The sequence below is a fragment of the Phycomyces blakesleeanus genome (assembly GCF_001638985.1).
Source record: "Phycomyces blakesleeanus NRRL 1555(-) unplaced genomic scaffold PHYBLscaffold_8, whole genome shotgun sequence".
Lineage (NCBI taxonomy): Eukaryota > Fungi > Mucoromycota > Mucoromycetes > Mucorales > Phycomycetaceae > Phycomyces > Phycomyces blakesleeanus.
In genome coordinates this window covers 53,196-69,368 of record NW_017265141.1, presented here as the reverse complement: position 1 = coordinate 69,368, position 16,173 = coordinate 53,196, and the positions used below count along the sequence as shown (strand labels likewise).

At 38.2% G+C, this 16,173-nt stretch overlaps 4 protein-coding genes across 4 annotated transcripts; 3 read left to right on the top strand and 1 right to left on the bottom strand.

Annotated features, from left to right (window-relative positions):
* Positions 1-5,681: 5,681 nt before the first annotated feature.
* Positions 5,682-7,151, bottom strand: PHYBLDRAFT_166983 (hypothetical protein; the record flags this gene model as incomplete). Its single annotated transcript, XM_018435548.1, has 6 exons — positions 5,682-5,821; positions 6,239-6,496; positions 6,540-6,555; positions 6,672-6,800; positions 6,865-7,000; positions 7,027-7,151. 6 exons carry the CDS (start codon positions 7,149-7,151, stop codon positions 5,682-5,684), a joined length of 804 nt encoding a protein of 267 aa, XP_018292672.1.
* A 2,388-nt stretch (positions 7,152-9,539) lies between these two features.
* Positions 9,540-11,940, top strand: PHYBLDRAFT_180886 (hypothetical protein). Its single transcript, XM_018438373.1, has 10 exons — positions 9,540-9,840; positions 9,917-9,945; positions 10,012-10,226; positions 10,303-10,418; positions 10,484-10,547; positions 10,605-10,805; positions 10,896-11,052; positions 11,122-11,339; positions 11,409-11,517; positions 11,595-11,940. The coding sequence occupies exons 1-10, from the start codon at positions 9,585-9,587 to the stop codon at positions 11,808-11,810; spliced, it is 1,581 nt and encodes a 526-aa protein (XP_018292671.1). The 5' UTR covers positions 9,540-9,584; the 3' UTR covers positions 11,811-11,940.
* Positions 11,941-12,452: 512 nt separating this feature from the next.
* On the top strand, positions 12,453-13,525 carry PHYBLDRAFT_155094 (hypothetical protein; the record flags this gene model as incomplete). The annotated part of the gene is made up of 4 exons (XM_018433383.1): positions 12,453-12,471; positions 12,525-12,656; positions 12,790-13,410; positions 13,494-13,525. 4 exons carry the CDS (start codon positions 12,453-12,455, stop codon positions 13,523-13,525), a joined length of 804 nt encoding a protein of 267 aa, XP_018292670.1.
* A 423-nt stretch (positions 13,526-13,948) lies between these two features.
* PHYBLDRAFT_101513 (hypothetical protein) lies at positions 13,949-14,644 on the top strand (the record flags this gene model as incomplete). The annotated part of the gene is made up of 2 exons (XM_018427642.1): positions 13,949-14,126; positions 14,181-14,644. Coding segments are annotated over 2 exons (642 nt in total), but the record flags the coding sequence as incomplete, so codon positions are not given.
* Positions 14,645-16,173: the final 1,529 nt, after the last annotated feature.

Sequence of the window (16,173 nt, the reverse complement as noted above, 5' to 3'; positions counted from 1 at the left end):
TTGTGTATTTATTTTCAAAAAAAAAACAGGCCAGGTTTAACATGCATTGTTCGAGAACCATTGTTCTTGTACACTGTGTCTACCCAGATATATTTTATGTGTTTGATTCTCATAATACTATGAACGGGTTATACACGTGTAGTTTGATAAATATTCCGGTCAATATCCAAACCTGGTGTTAGTGACAGGCCCACGCTAAACCCTCCTCGGAATAGATTTACTCCTCGCCTCTTACCAGTACAAGGGTGTGATGGTATCTAGAGACCGTGAACTGGTGTTATACCTTGGTGACTAAAAATAAAAATAAGAATAAAGCTATTTACTATATATATTATAAAAGGCGTATATATATATTTAAAGTATGAAGACTGTCAAATATCTGATGGTCCGACCATTGGGTTTCGCTGTTTAGAGTTTCAAAACATGCCCTAGTTATTCATTAATATTAACATATTTATCTAATAAGCTTTGGATAAATTAGCAGGTCATGTAAAAAGTACCAGTACATCTTTGCTTCTAGCAAAAAAAATAATCTCTTAATATTCTAACAAAGAAGTCTATAATGGAACAAGTTTGAGCCGCGGAGTCTAATAGCTCTCATCAACAGGGTTTAGTATTTTTTCAGACTAAGTTCCGCCCATTGAGCATCGAACTATTTTCGTTTAAATGGTTAAGCGTGATTAACAAAGGTGCAGAGTTCCGGTTTGTAAAAAAAAAAGCCACAATCCCCGTTGTTTAAGTGAAGATTGATCTTCCACAGTAAGATTTTAATTGAGCTAACGCTGTAGTAAATGGCAAACACTATAACTCCGTGACCGTAGGAATTATAATATTTGCCAATAGAATCTTGGCTTTTAGTAAATTAAAAGTATTTACAGCGAATACTATTTATGGGAGTTAAAATTATTTTTTATCTAATCCAATAAAATCGTTTAAAGTAGCAAAATTATACCATTTTTAGGTACATATTTCTCTTTTTATAACAAATTTGGATAGTACAATTCGTTGGATTTCAGATCATTTTTGCATATAATCCAATCAAATATTCTAAATATGGCAAATATATACCTTTTTTTTTTAGATATCTCTATTCTTATAATTGGTTCAACAAATACACGGTTTTATATTGGAATTTTATAGTTTGTACTGATCAAAATAATACGTTGAATATAAAGAAGTATGGAAAGAGGAAGTATTATTTTTTATGATATTTAGTAGCAGTTTAAGCTATAAAGTTACTAAATGATATATATATGTCTATTTCTATGTAATATTTTTTACATGTTTTATCTTAAAAAAAAACGGCTATTCTCTAAATACTATAATATTGATGAAGGCATGTGTATTGCTTAATTGATTCTTTTTAACAGAGTATAAACCTGCTTTGAGTTAAATTGCTATGTCTGATTTCTACTTTTGAGAAACCAGAAGACAGATTCCCTGCGATTCTCTAAATCTACCGAGATTTCTAATGAGCATGCGAGCAATCTTGACAGCCAAAGTGTACTTGATGCAGATATTTTTCTGTCAATTCTTCTCAAGTTACTTTCTTTTGTCAACTTTGCTGATTCGTATTTTATTAATACTAGCCTTCATAGTTATTAAGTGTGTTCCTTTTAGAGACTTTTAATAATTTTAGACCTTGTGAAAAAAAAACAGAAACAAGTCCTTTTTAGATGTACCAATCTAAATTGTTTGGAGAACATGGACGGGTCAGAGGTTATGCATCGTTTGTGGAATCGGGATCTTGCTGCCGTCCTGAACTTCCGACATATACTTAACAATCTAAGATATGATGGGACTATACCTGTAAGGTTCACCCGCGTCATTCGGATTGGACGTATCAGAAGACAAGCAGAAGAAGATCTCCAGGAGGGTCGTCGTTTGAGACAAAGACTGACTAGAATTCAAAGAAGATGAAAAAATTCCGTCCTGGTTACCGCTTAGGACCCACCCAAGCTACCGCTGGTAAGCCATTAGATTTGAATAACTTGGTATTTAGTTTTGTAATGGATTGAAAAAGCTAAGAAAAAGATGTTTTGCTTTGACTGCAAAAAACACGGTGGGGTAAAAAAATAAGTAGAATACACTCTTTCCGGAAATTATTACGACGAGTGATCCATGACCAGTCCTTCTCGGGCTTTCAACCATCTGTTCCTGCTGGTTTTTCTCCTCTGTCACCGATCAAACTCCTTGCGTACGCTGATGATTTACTTGTTTTTCTTTCTGACACAGGGCAGTTGTCTCGCCTCCACACCCACCTCAACACCTATGCTGCGGCTTCCAACGCCCGCGTAAATCTTCACAAGACGCAGGCATTTTCACTTTCGGGCTCACCCCTGCCAGACTGGTCCTCACATCTACGGACCCACAATATTACGGATTGGCATGACCGGACCTCCTCCTCTTCTCTTCGCTATCTGGGATATCCAATTTTCTCCTCCATTGCCCAACGAGACTCATTTGGCCAGGCCCTTCTTTCTAAGATTGAGAATAGCTGTATTCTACACAGCTCACGCACCCTGTCCTTCCGCGGCCGTGCCACTGTCATGAACTCTCTCATTCTCGCCCAACTTTGGCATGTCTTGCGCGTAGTATCCTTCCCCGTCTCTTTTCTCGAAAAAATACGCACTCTGATGCGCCGTTTCTTCCGCTTCCGTTCGTTCCCCCCCCCCCCCCCCATTGCTTTGGACACCCTCTGCCTTCCTCGCTTTCAAGGTGGTCTTGGCATCCTCGACCCGATTACACAGCAATGCGCTCTTCAGCTTCGTTGGCTCAAGCCAATAATCCAGAACCCATTGGGTCCCCGTGGTTTGGTCCCCAAATGGATGGCTTTTCTCCTTCGCACTGAGAATACGGATTGTGATCCCCTTCTACTTTGGATCTTCCCAGACTCTAGACCTCGCATCCATCGCTCACTGGATTCGCCTCTTCATCTTGTCCTGAAGGCCATGGACCACCTCCCGCACAAGTTTGACGACGTCCTCACGAATCTATCCACGTGCCTTATGTTGCCCTTGTCCTCCATGGTTAATAGCCCTCCCTCTCATCCGCCCTACCGACAATCTTGGCGAGACCTGAAGGTTAACCACCTATACAAAATTGATCATAATTTGGACGTCCTGATGCCCATTGCCCCTGCTAGACCTCTTCCTCGATTTATCACTCTTAATCGTATCCTACAAAGACTTCTCGACCGTTCACTTGTGGCTCACCCTATCCTTTTCAGAGCTTGTATTCCTACATTCATCCTAGAATCGCGACATTTGGATATGCCTCCTCGAGATGGGTCCCCCTTTGACTTTGATCCCTTCATCTCTGCTCTGGTCCTCGGCAAACCTTGGTCACGCTTGTCCACGCGCTCTTACCGGCTGACCTGTTCTCATCATCATGCTAATGCTCAACCACTTAGCTCCCATCTTAGCCCTCGCCAACTGCACTCTTTCTGGTCTTTCGCACTTCCTCACCGGGCCCGTAATGTTTGGTTTCGCGGCTTACACAACAAACTATCTTGCCGAGCTCTTCTGCACCACATTATGCCCTTCACTGTTTCTTCACCTCTCTGCAATATCTGCCAGATGTCAATCGAGACGCAAGAGCATTTTCTTCTTTCTTGTCCTTTGAAATCTGCGGTGTGGTTAGGCATTTGGTTAGAATTTTTCGGCACCGTCCCACCACCTTCTGCACTTTCCTCGGCATTCACATCCTTTCTCTTCCCTCCCACGCTGAACCCCAGTATTCCAGCCGCCTCGGTTTTCGGACTGACCATCCTTGCTATCTGGGACCACCATTGGGCACTCCACTTTAACTCTTCTCCTTTTTTACCTTCCTTGGTTCTTGCCACTGCTAGGAAATCAATCTCCCGCATCTGCTCAGAGCTCGAGCTTGACTCCGCTGACTCTTCCCTCGCATAACACCACATTAACATTTTAACAAAAAAAAAAAGTTTAAATCACACAAAAACAAGTCAAAAACCAAAAAGCCAAAAACATCAAATAACCCCCATAAACCCTCAAAACAAATGTTGTAATTTTCTCTTTTGCCCTACTCATTCAGAGAACTTTAATAAATCTGAGCCTGTCACAGCTCCATACAAACTTTCCGGAAATTATTGGTGCAAAAATAAAAAATTATTTAGTGCAAAAACAAAGATAAAATTTGGTTCATTTTTTTTTTACCATTTCTCTGCTTAATTAATCTTTTTTGGTGCATTTGGTGCATTCCATTTTTGCACCAAATTGATTTTTATTTTTGCACCAATAATTTCCGGAAAAAGTGTATAAAAGAGAGCGAGAGAAATTGGTGCTTAAAAAACTCAAGTACAAGACACTTTAAACCCCGGAAAACTTGCAACAATTCACTAAAATCGCCTATTTTTTTTCTATAGGGTAAGGATTAACCTAATTTATTATCAGCAATAATGTAGAAAAGAATATCATTTTCGTAATTTATTTATAATCCAAAGGAAAACGGGTTTACAAAGAAAAACGTTCATGCTATTAATACACAGATAATATAATAAACTTGCTTGACTCCTTATACTACAAATCTAAAAGCTCATAGCATCACATCACACAAAGTCATAGAGTGTTTTATGATAAGGATACCTAATTTGCTATTTAATCTGAAGAATATTTGTCTTGCAGAAAATCAATTAATAGCCTCAGTGTTTTTATGCGTTTAGAAAAACAAATCCCAGGCAATTTAAATATAGTTATCTAATAACAATTTGGTAAGTGCAAGTCGAATATAGGATTTCCACTCCAAAAGTTATATTTCTTTTTCAAACTATATACAGAATTTGAGACATAAATCATATATTTTTATTTTATGTGATTTAAGTGGAAAAGATTATAATCCATGTAATTTGCATTTTTTTTTTCAGAAACTTTCATAATGGATATAAAGGTAATGAAGCCTTGTATGCCTAAAAAAGTTCGAATAACAGTTAAGCTAATGTTTCTTTACAAAATACACGTCTTTATATTTTATGTATTGTTTTTATTTCTTCTGTAAAAACTCTTTCTATCGTTTCCTTACAATATGTACATGAGATATTTTATCAAGAATACAAGAAAATAAAAAAAATCAAAAGACCAAAAAAAAGTTTCTAATTACACATGTTCAGATAACATATGAATTCAGTAAAAGTTTCATAGAAAACAAGTGAGAAAAAAAATGATTCTACGGACAAATACAATATTTTATTTTATTGAAAAAATGCAATTTTTTGAGATATTATGCTAGTTTTCTCATGATCTAGATTTTCAATTAAAACAAAACTTCTAACACACATACATATATCTATACACTACTTGGATCCAAAGCTATAGAGAGCCAAGACTTGAATTGATGAAATCGATAGATAGAAAGGCATAATATTACATATTTGAAGATAGTTTGGTTCGATCTGTGTAATGCTATCCGGCATTTATGATTTGTAATTCGCTGGATATAGGCGTAACTCGTAGGGTAAAGTACTTTCCACGAATGATTTCCATGAAAAAAAACAGAGCGGAAAGTCATTTAACCTGCAAGCGATAGATAGCTTATGTTGACGCAAAGAAACAGATTGATAAGATTTATAAAGGTTTAAAAAAGGTTGTATAGCTAATAAAATATAAGTAATAAAGTATAATTAAAAGAGTAAAAAAAAAATAGAAAAGAATATCGAAAAGAAATTATTTTGGAGTAAGATCAATTAGTTGATCTAGATCAGAATGGAGAGAGAGCATGTCATTTCTGCGGTCATGCTTATTAAATTCTTTGAACTTATTCCAGTAAGTATCAAAGTTATCATCAATCTTATTTCTGGCACAACCTAAAAAAATAATAATTCAGGAACGGTTGGCCATTTCCTAGAGATATTACGGGAAAGGTCAACTGTTGTCCAGTGATTACTGTTAACATGATTAAAAATCAGAGGTTGTCGCTGTTTTGTCTTGTTGTTGGGAAGGGCGAAGGGAAGGAACGATACGGAATGGGTGCCGGGGTTGTCTGAGTAAACACAGACTGATTGCTTATAGGTGTCCGCAACTAGTTGAGCACATTCGGGTGTGCTAAACCACATACTGGCATCTAAACACGCTGGGATAAAGTTGGTGTTGGTGGTGGTGTTGTTGTAGTCGAGTTGAGAACCGTGTTGGATAACCTTTTCCAGTTGGATTGTATCAGTACCAAAGGTATTTGCGTATATCTCCTTGTATTTTGGCAAGGCAGAAAGCATGTTTCTTTTTACGAGGGAACTTTTCCTGATCTTCATCGATCAAATGGGCAAGGACCCGAAAACCACACCACCCATCAGCAGTAGGGTTAAACCCACCCTTACCGTCATGAACTATCTCATGAGAGACAGGAAAACCGGGTTGGAATTTAACCCTCTTGCCAACAGAGGTGCGATTATCATACTGGTAATCTTCTAGAGCGGTGGCAGGTCTTTTGAACCCATTTTTTTGGGGGTATCGACTAAAAAGCATATTCGTATAAGACAACATCCCTCCACATAAATTCAATTAAAGTAATATAAAAACACATCTTACCAGGGTCTAGAGGCTCCTGTTTAATTTGTTTTATTTTGTTTTTGGTAGCATCGACTAAAAAAGTTGTGTATATATAAGACAAGAGTTCTTCTCAAAAACTCAATTACATTTTAAATTAAAAACGCATATTACCTGAGTCGAGAGGCTCTTTTTTGATTTTTTTTTAATATTTTTGTTTTGTTTTGTTGTGACCTTGAGGCCAGACAAACTCTTTTGAGCCATATTTGTAACCTTTCGTCGGTACATTGCCTTAATCCCGGCCTATTATTCCATTAAAGTCATTAGTTTCGTCCTATGTTTAATATAAGTAAATCATGAAACTTACAGTTCCAGCCAAGACACTTGTCTTTCTCCACATTGGGCGACCAAAGCCCTTTGGCAAGTATTTAGGACGGCTACTGCCTTTGCGTCTTCCTGGATACTTGAAGTTCTCTGGCGCTTGCAATTTGATAGAAGAGTGACTATTTTCGCCATCAAAGTCATTTACAACTTTTTTACTTTTTTCAAAAGATCAGCAACTTGCTGGCTGCCTTCGCAAGAGCGGAATAAAGCTTCAAGCTTAATGATTTTACTCATCCACTCCTCCGGTTTTTCGATGACAGGAACTTGCATATTTGGCTGATCCCATGCCTTGGCTTCCTTTCTGGCATCAATAACTCATCTATCTGGTACATAAGAGATATGAAGATCCCTTTCTACTGGTAAGGTATGGTGACAAGGTAGGCTATATTGGACTTTGTTCATGCAATAGCACTTCTCATCATCTTCTGGTAAACGGAGCTCCTGGTCAAGTACAAGCAACGCTCGCTTTGACACCTTCATGAAGAGGTGTGAGAGACGTTGGTTTCGTCCAACAAGAGCATCGATCGTGTTCGCTTCTCTTATTCTTGTTGCTCGGAAATCCATCTCTAGCCTTTCAATGTACTTGGCCACACTCTCAAAGGCCAACCCCAGAGAAGAAATAGCAGAGATGCCTCTCTTAAAGGCTTGATGAGCACTTTCTACTCGCTGAGTGGTGATGCACCTGAAATACATGAGCTTGCTAGTGATATACCCTGCCCACTTCTCCGTGCAATTCAACCACCTTTCGGAGAAGTAAGTTGATGCTGGTGCTCTGGCCTTGCCATCATCTACTTTCTAGCCCAGCACAAGCGTCGTTAAACTTTAGGAGAGCCAAGTTGAACTCCACCTTAGTTCTACTATGGATCATGCGGCTTACATGGTACATAAGCTCTTCTTTCTCGGCTACAGACTTAGTTTTCCCAGAGAAGGCTTTCTCCACACTGTTCAGCATATTCCAGTAGCACAAAAGCTTCTTGTTTTCTGGGAAAACAGTGTCAAGTGCATTCAACAAAGCAGACCACTTGTCTGTTACAAACAGAGTGGTTGATTGCTTGTTCTCAAAAATAAGTGCCTTGATTTGTTCCAAAAACCAAACATAAGAGCCGGTTTGCTCATTGGAGACCCAGGCAAATGGAATTGGAAAATATTTTAAAGTTTCCCCTCCAAGGTTGTAAACACCTTCGACGCAAATAAGAGGCATTCCTAAGTTGTTGGCCGAGTATGTTGCATCCACCACCATAACTTCGGAGAGTTGCTGGGCTCTTTCCAACATTTTGGGGTGGCTAAAAAGGATTCTCTCGAGGCACCCATTCTTATTAGTCTCATAGCGAACTTGGTAACTCTTCGACTCCATAGCTTTGATGAGCTTTGTTCCATCATCCTGAAGAGTAGGAGCAGAAACACGAGCATATGCTGCCTTCATGTTATCAATGTCTTTAACGTACAACTTATGGCCAGGGTATGCTTCGTCATTGATTGCTTTTTGAATTTCACGGGTCTTGGTATTTGTCTCGATAAGCTTCGTTATCATGATAGAATCTTCCGTTGTAACTCTTGAGAGTCTGTCCTTCAAAATAGACTCCATACATTCATAGTCAAGGGGATGATTGTGGAAGGCTTCGATCTCATGAGTGGCCTTCAAGAGAAAGTATCCTTTGGCTGCCTTCTTGTAGGATACCTTAAGGAGATAAGGACATCCAATCATTCCACTAGAAGTAATCTTCTTACGGTCGTTGTCGTCAATCTTTCGGGTGTTTTTATAGTGACCACCCTTGGAACACTTCAAGTAAACTCGAGTTGGTTTACCATCTTTGATGACAAGTGCGAAGTTGTTGGCGAGGGCATATTCTTGCATCTTTGCAATTGCCAGCTGCATGTCATTGTAACCATTAACTGGTGGGATGGGGAGAGGTTGTTGGACAGGAAAATATTCTTTTCCATTAAAAAAACGGATTTCTTTATTGATAGGGTTCATATTGAAGTAAATTCTAGAAAGTACTTATTAACATCATGATTTCTATTTGCTAATCTGCAATAAGCAAAGTAATGTCTTTGATATCTCCGAGAAAAACATTATTTTCTAATACATTTGATTATTAAGTTCTTACGAGATGAGTAAACAATAGAAAAGAAGGTTTTATATTCAAGTATTGAATTAAGAATTTCAGGACACACCGTTTTGCCCTGAAGGATTGGAGAAAAGATATCGGACCCCGGACAAATAGTCGCAATTAAATAATCCGGTAAAGTCAAAACGTCTTCTCCCATCCTGAAAATGTCGTCTCCCTAGGATCGCTGTTTAGAAATTAGCACATTTATTTTACCTATTTTTTATAACTAAAAATCTGAGGAACTTTCATAGTAAATCTAAGTCAAATTTACAAGTATCTTACAATATATACAAATACTTCAAAAATAAAAAAATATGTCTCTTATAGTCCTATGGTAGAAAAACAATGAAACAACAACAACAACAACAACAACAGCAAACATTATAACCGGTAGATAGCGTTTAGTCCATATTCAAGGTATTCGATACAATTACACACAAAAGTGAATTCGTGACTGCAAAGTCATGTGTGGCTTATTAGATTTTTCTTTGCTGTGGAAAGAAGAGAGGAGGTTGAAGTCTATATGTTCAGAGCGCATTGCCTGAAACGTTCAACAAGGTCATACATCTGGTTTCTGCAACGCCCATTAACAATGTCTGCTTCCGAAGTCACACCAACTTCTGCTCCTGTTCAGCCTGCAACTCCCTCTTCCGAGATTGACATCTCTCTTTACAACACCGTCACTGAGGGAAAGGCTACCATTCTGTTCCCCAAAAGCAACGAGGTGTTCTACAACCCTGTGCAAGAATTCAATCGTGACATGTCAATTGCAGCTATCCGTACCTGGAGCGAAATATTTATGGAGGAAAAGAAACAGAGAATAGAGAAGAAGCTCGCCAAGGCCAAAAGTAAGTCCAATTAACCAATCGATAGTATGTGTATATATGAATATATTGATTTAATATATATATATATATATATTAGCCGAGGAAGAGAAGCAAATCATTGAAAAGGTAAAATAAATATAGACTGATTGAGAGGGGGGTAGAAATAACCAGGCATTAATATTGGCTGAATAGAAATTGGCTGATTACATCGACACAAAGGGCTTCAACATTCTAGAGGCACTTGCCGCCAGTGGATTGAGATCTATTCGTTATGCAAAAGAGATTCCCAACCTTAAGCAGGTTGTGGCCAACGATATTACTCCCGATGCTGTCGAGTCAATTAAGAGAAATGTTAAATATAACGAATTAAGTGAAGATCTCGTACGACCCAACTTGGGCGATGCCATGTAAAGTATTATATTTGATTTCTTTTTGACATCAACGTGTGCATAAATTATGCTAACACAATTAGTAAATCTTTAGGCAGGTCATGTACCGCACTGTTGGAAGCACCGAAAAGTATGATGTTGTGGATCTCGACCCTTATGGTACCGCTGCTCCATTTGTTGACGGTGCTATCCAAGCTGTTTCTGAAGGAGGTATGGGACTTGGGCTATATTGACATGTCTTATTTTGACACCTACTTATGCATAATTCTACAAAGGACTTTTATGTGTGACCTGCACAGATCTTGCTATTCTTACTGGATCAATGCACCCCGAGACTTGGTAAGATTTATTTTAATTTGTTGAAAAGGAAAATTTTTAGCTGATATTCAAAACTAGTTTTGGAAAGTATGGTGGTATGCCCCTCAAGGGTATGTTCCCTCACGAGATGGCACTTCGTTTGGTGCTGCAGATGTTGCAGACCTCTGCAGGACGTTACCGTCGCCACATCGTTCCTCTTGTATCTTGTAGCATTGATTTTTATCTCCGCGTCTTTGTTCGAGTCTATACATCAGCAGCTGAAGTGAAGAAGGCCGCCAGGTATGTTGTATTTCTTCTTGTACGCCAACAAAAAAAATTCAAAGGAAGGATGGTAATACATTTATATTGAATGAAATCAAATTAAAATAGCAAAATCGGTGTTATGTATGAGTGCACTGGATGCCATGCCTACAGTGTTCAGCCCCTTGGCAAGATCCAGGTAAAGGATAACGGTCAGGACAGACACACTCCTGGTACTGGCCCTCCAGTTGGCGAGTTTTGCAGCAGCTGTGGAAGCACACATCATGTAAGGTTAATGAATAGAAAAGGAAGATAAAGCCTTAAAACGTTTTGGGCTAATATGTATATGTGTTAGGTCGGTGGCCCTGCTTGGGCTGGTCCTTTGCACGACAAAGACTTTGTAGAGCGCATGTTGGGACATATTGATACAAACAGAACCAACTATGGAACCAACCAGCGTATGACTGGTATGCTTACTGTTATCCAAGAAGAGATCGAGGATCCCTTCTATTGGACCTTGGCCCGCCTGTGCGGCACCATGCATTGTAACAGTATCCCAATGATGGATCTTTTGTAAGTCATGTAACATGAAAAAAACAAGAGTTGATAATTATTATTATTAATAATATTCTTTTTCTGTAGCTCTGCCATCTTGAACGCTGGCTACAAGGTATCCGTGTCTCACTGTGGACCTCAATCAATGAAGACAAACGCACCGGCGAACATTGTGTGGGATGTTATGAGATGCTGGGTGAGTTTTATGTTGTTGTTTTTATTTATAGTGACTTTAGGACACATAGTATTAATATTTGATTGGGATTGTAATAGATCAAGAAGAATCCTGTTGTAATGGAAAATATTGCTGAAAACTCTCCTGCAAGAGCAATTCTTCTCAAGGAACCAAGCTTTGAAGCAGATTTCACAAGACATCCCGATGCTAGCCCCAAGTCTCGGTCTGTGAACTTGGTTCGTTATCAGATTAACCCAACTGCCAACTGGGGACCCAAGGCACGAGCAGGCAAGAAGAGAAAGGTTGAAGAATAAAAAAAAACTATTATTATACTATCAATATGAATATTCTTTTCTTTTCCTTAAAATAAAAAGACAATAAAAAACTAGAAAACATCTCATAAATAATAAAATTATATTTTATCCCTTCGTGGTACCAACCAATAAAAATATTATTATTATTTTTATTGTTATTTATATATATTATATATATATATGAAATTTTTAGCAGACAGTGCAAGTTTTTTTTTTTTTAAAAAAAAGGGATATGGGTGTGTGCCTGGAATGACGTCGACAGTAGAGAAGAAATCTGGGTGTTTGATTGGCTTACCATTTTCTAGGCCCAATTGTGAGGCTAGGCCCCGACCCCCCGTCCAATTTTTTTCACTGTATAGAAAAAAAATAAAATAATTTCACCCCTCTTTTCAGAGACTCAGGCATAGATTTCATCTAATAAAGAAAATGTTCCCTGCTTCACGCATCGCCGCCCGCCCTGCTATTGCTCCCTTGAGGTAAGCTTACACTACACAAGCACCGAGTGAATGCGCGTCTAGTCCTAAAAGACAGAACACTACCAAGAAACAAAAAAAAATACAAGAAAAAAAAGAAACAAAGACGCGCATCGACAAATGACTAATTACAAGCATATTGTGTAGCAATGGTATCCAGGCCCGTAACATGGCCACTCTTAGAGAAAGTAAGACGAATATTTTCCACCGAGAAACCAATGCACTTACACCATACAATTAGTCCAGCAGCGTCTTCGTTCCGTCCAGAACATTGAGAAGATCACCAAGTCCATGAAGATGATTGCCTCTACCAAGGTCGCCAAGGCTCAGCGTAACATGGAGACTGCCCGTGCTTTCGGTGTCGCATCCAACTGTAAGTATTCATTTCTTGTGAATTAATGAAGGGGGATAAGTAAAAAACAAAAATAGAAGTAGAATTATAAAATTGAAGTGGAAGAAAAAAAACAAGAACGCGTTTAGCTGATGGTGTATACAAAAAAATATAGCTCTTTTCCAGAGCGCCGAGACCAAGGCCACTGAGGGAGGTTCTGAGCTCATTGTTGCCTCTTCCTCTGATCGTGGTCTCTGTGGTGGTATCCACTCCAGTGTCTCCAAGGCAACCCGTCGCGCTGTTGAGGCTAACCCCGAAGGCCGTGTTGTTGTCTTGGGTGACAAGCCCAAGGCTCAATTGTCTCGCTCTGTTCGCTCTAACATCACCCTTTCTTTCAACCAGATCGGTAAGGCTGTCCCTACCTTCACCGAGGCCAGCTCCATTGTTGATGTGATCAAGGCTGATGGTATTGAGTTCGACTCTGCCAAGATTGTTTACAACAAGTTCTTGTCTGCCATCTCCTACGAGGCTGACTCCATCACCGTCTACTCCCAGGATGCCTTCAAGGCCTCCCCCAACTTCGCTGTCTACGAAATCGAAGATGATGTCCTTGCTAACCTCCAGGAGTTCAACTTTGCCAACTCCGTCTACTGGGCTATGGTTGAGGGTCACGCTGCTGAGATGTCCGCCAAGCGCGCTGCTATGGAGAATGCCACCAAGAACGCCGGTGAGATGATCACCAAGCTTACCATGACCTACAACCGTGGTCGCCAGGCTGTCATTACCAACGAATTGAGTAAGTTTCTTATTATTACTATTACTATTACTATAAATATCTGGTTTGAAGGGGTGAATACTGATGAAATTTTGTTTTATTAGTTGATATTATCACTGGTGCCTCTGCCCTTTAAGGAAGGAATGAGTCTAAAAACTTGTTTTAAAAAAAAGATAAAAACAATAAAAAGGCAGGCATAGAACTGTTTTGTCATTGACTTCTTAAGTCTTGTTAATAAATGTAAAACATAAAAGAGATGAAATCATTAAAAATGTATAATGTGAACAATATAGAATCCATTGCTTATAAAAATACACACACACACATATATATATATATATACTTCTTTGGATGTCAATTTCTAGTAAAGTGATGTCACAATCGTAAGAGCAATCTAGGATGGCTCGCGCAGTCGGACACTGGCATGTTTCATTACATGACCTCATAATAGAATCACTGATATTTATTTCTTATAAATTACATAGCCAATAGTTATTTGGCTCTCTACTCTTTTTCTATCATGTCTTTCACAACCGTACTTCCTTCAGAACCCACACCAAACATCGTTCTTGTAAAGAACATTGCATCAACCACACAAGAAAAGACTATTCGTGATTTCTTCTTGTTCTGTGGTAAAATCAAGGAGTTTGAAATCATCAAGGATGACGAACACCAAAAGGCTCTCGTTTGGTTCGAAAGACCTTCAGCTGCAAAGACAGCCATCTTATTGAGCAATGGTAAGTTATCACAAGTAAACCACAAAGCATGTTACTAACCCCCTATTTAAATAGCATCGGTGGATAACGTCAATATTTTGGTCGAGCCTTACTTTGAATCAACGGATCCTAACAAGACCGATGAAAAAGAGAATATTAAGGATACTGACCAAGAAGCCAAGCCGGTGTCTAACGTTATGGCAGAGATCTTGGCAGCAGGATACTCACTTGGAGACAATATCCTTGCCAAGGGCTTGGAATTCGATACAAAGATCGGTTTTACTTCGCGTGTCCAACAATATTTCAACCAACTGCAAGCCAACCTTCAACAATTGAACCAGAAATACCATGTATCAGACCGTGCCATGGATGTTGAGCACAAAATTGGTATCCAAGATAAGGCCATGAGCGCCGTTGGAGCAGCACAGGCCACAGCAAGTGAATTGTTGCACACTCCCACGGGACAAAAGGTTCAAGGTTTTGCTACTCAGGTGGCTGATCAGATTGCATCACTCCACGCAGAAGCCAAGAGACTAGCAGTAAGTGTGACCTGAATTAGAATCGACTTGACATGTTATTAATTTTTCTTTCTGTTTGTTATCAGAGCGAAAAGATTAAGCCAACTACAACCGGAACTGGTGTTCCCTCTGCAACCGGAACTTCTTCTGCAACCCCAACTGCAACTACAGCTGAAACTACAACCACTGAGGCAGCACCAGCCACAACTGGTATACCTGCTATATAAAATAACTAATATATTTAGACTCGTATTATATAGCAAGTAGCAGCTAAAAAAACATAGTAATTATATTCTTATTAAATAATTGTAAAAAATAAACAAACATAACAAAAGTGATATGTGTATATATATATAAAAAGTATCTTAAGGCTCTATTATCTTCAAAACACGTTTTTTAAGCTTCCTTCTATTTCTTCCACCCTAATATTTGAAATTATGGATCTTGAGCTTATCCAAGACCTGATTGTTTTGAGAGATTTTCAATTAAATCGGCTAGTGCACGTTTGCTTGTGATAAAGAAACTTTTTTTAAAAAAAATGCGACATAGTTGTATTGATAATATTTATTTATTTTTATTTTTAAAAGATATTTGATCAACGTTATATATTCAGAAATTGATAAAATAAACGGTGATATAAAGAAACAAATCTTTCTATAAAGATAAAGATCCTATTGCCCTTTTAAATATTGAACCTTACTAGGTAGAACATGCTATAATTACCAACAGCAAGTCGGTGTTCCTCAAAAATGATATAAAACAAAAAAGAGAGAATATAGACTGAAGAAAGGCTTAAGAATGACACTGGGTATGGTTTCAAGTTTGTGTGTTCCATAGTACAATAACCAGAAATATGTGTTAATAACAAAATGCATCCTAATCGGCTAAGAGGTCTAGTAAACATCTTATAAAAATATCGAGTGCTTTATCAATAAGAGTAACTAGTTGGTGTTAAATAAAGCGAATCGAGTTAAAGATGTTCGTACACTTTTTGAAGAAATATAGGGTATTGTTGAGTAAGGGCGCTTGTGTTTTATTGAAAAAAGGAAAGTCTGATTATATTAACAAACAGGACATCGAGAATATCATGAACTATGAGCATCATTTCTTGTTTTTTCTTTCAATAAAGATCATTTCCAAAAAGTATATCACTAAATGCAGATGTCAAGAATTTTGGGCATATATTTGAGCTTTTATCTTGGATCACATCGCAAGTATATATGGATAGAAAGACACTTTGAATCTACCAAATATGAGGATTGTATTAAATACGGGTATGCCTACAAGCTCTCAGATAGAAATATCCTTACTTTCTTGGATTATTATGATCAGCTTTCCAAATTTCGAGAAAATGTATATAGCCATTTGTTGTGCTACGTTAAAGCATACACCCAATATATGTATATGTATATATATATATTGCCCTTTAAGTCAGCGCCATAATATAACTTGTGTTTATCTAAGCTTTTACATCATAAGGAAGACCCTGTAAGCATTAGTGATCGTGTATGTATGATAGTATTTAATCGAGTATAAATCTTCTCGGATTA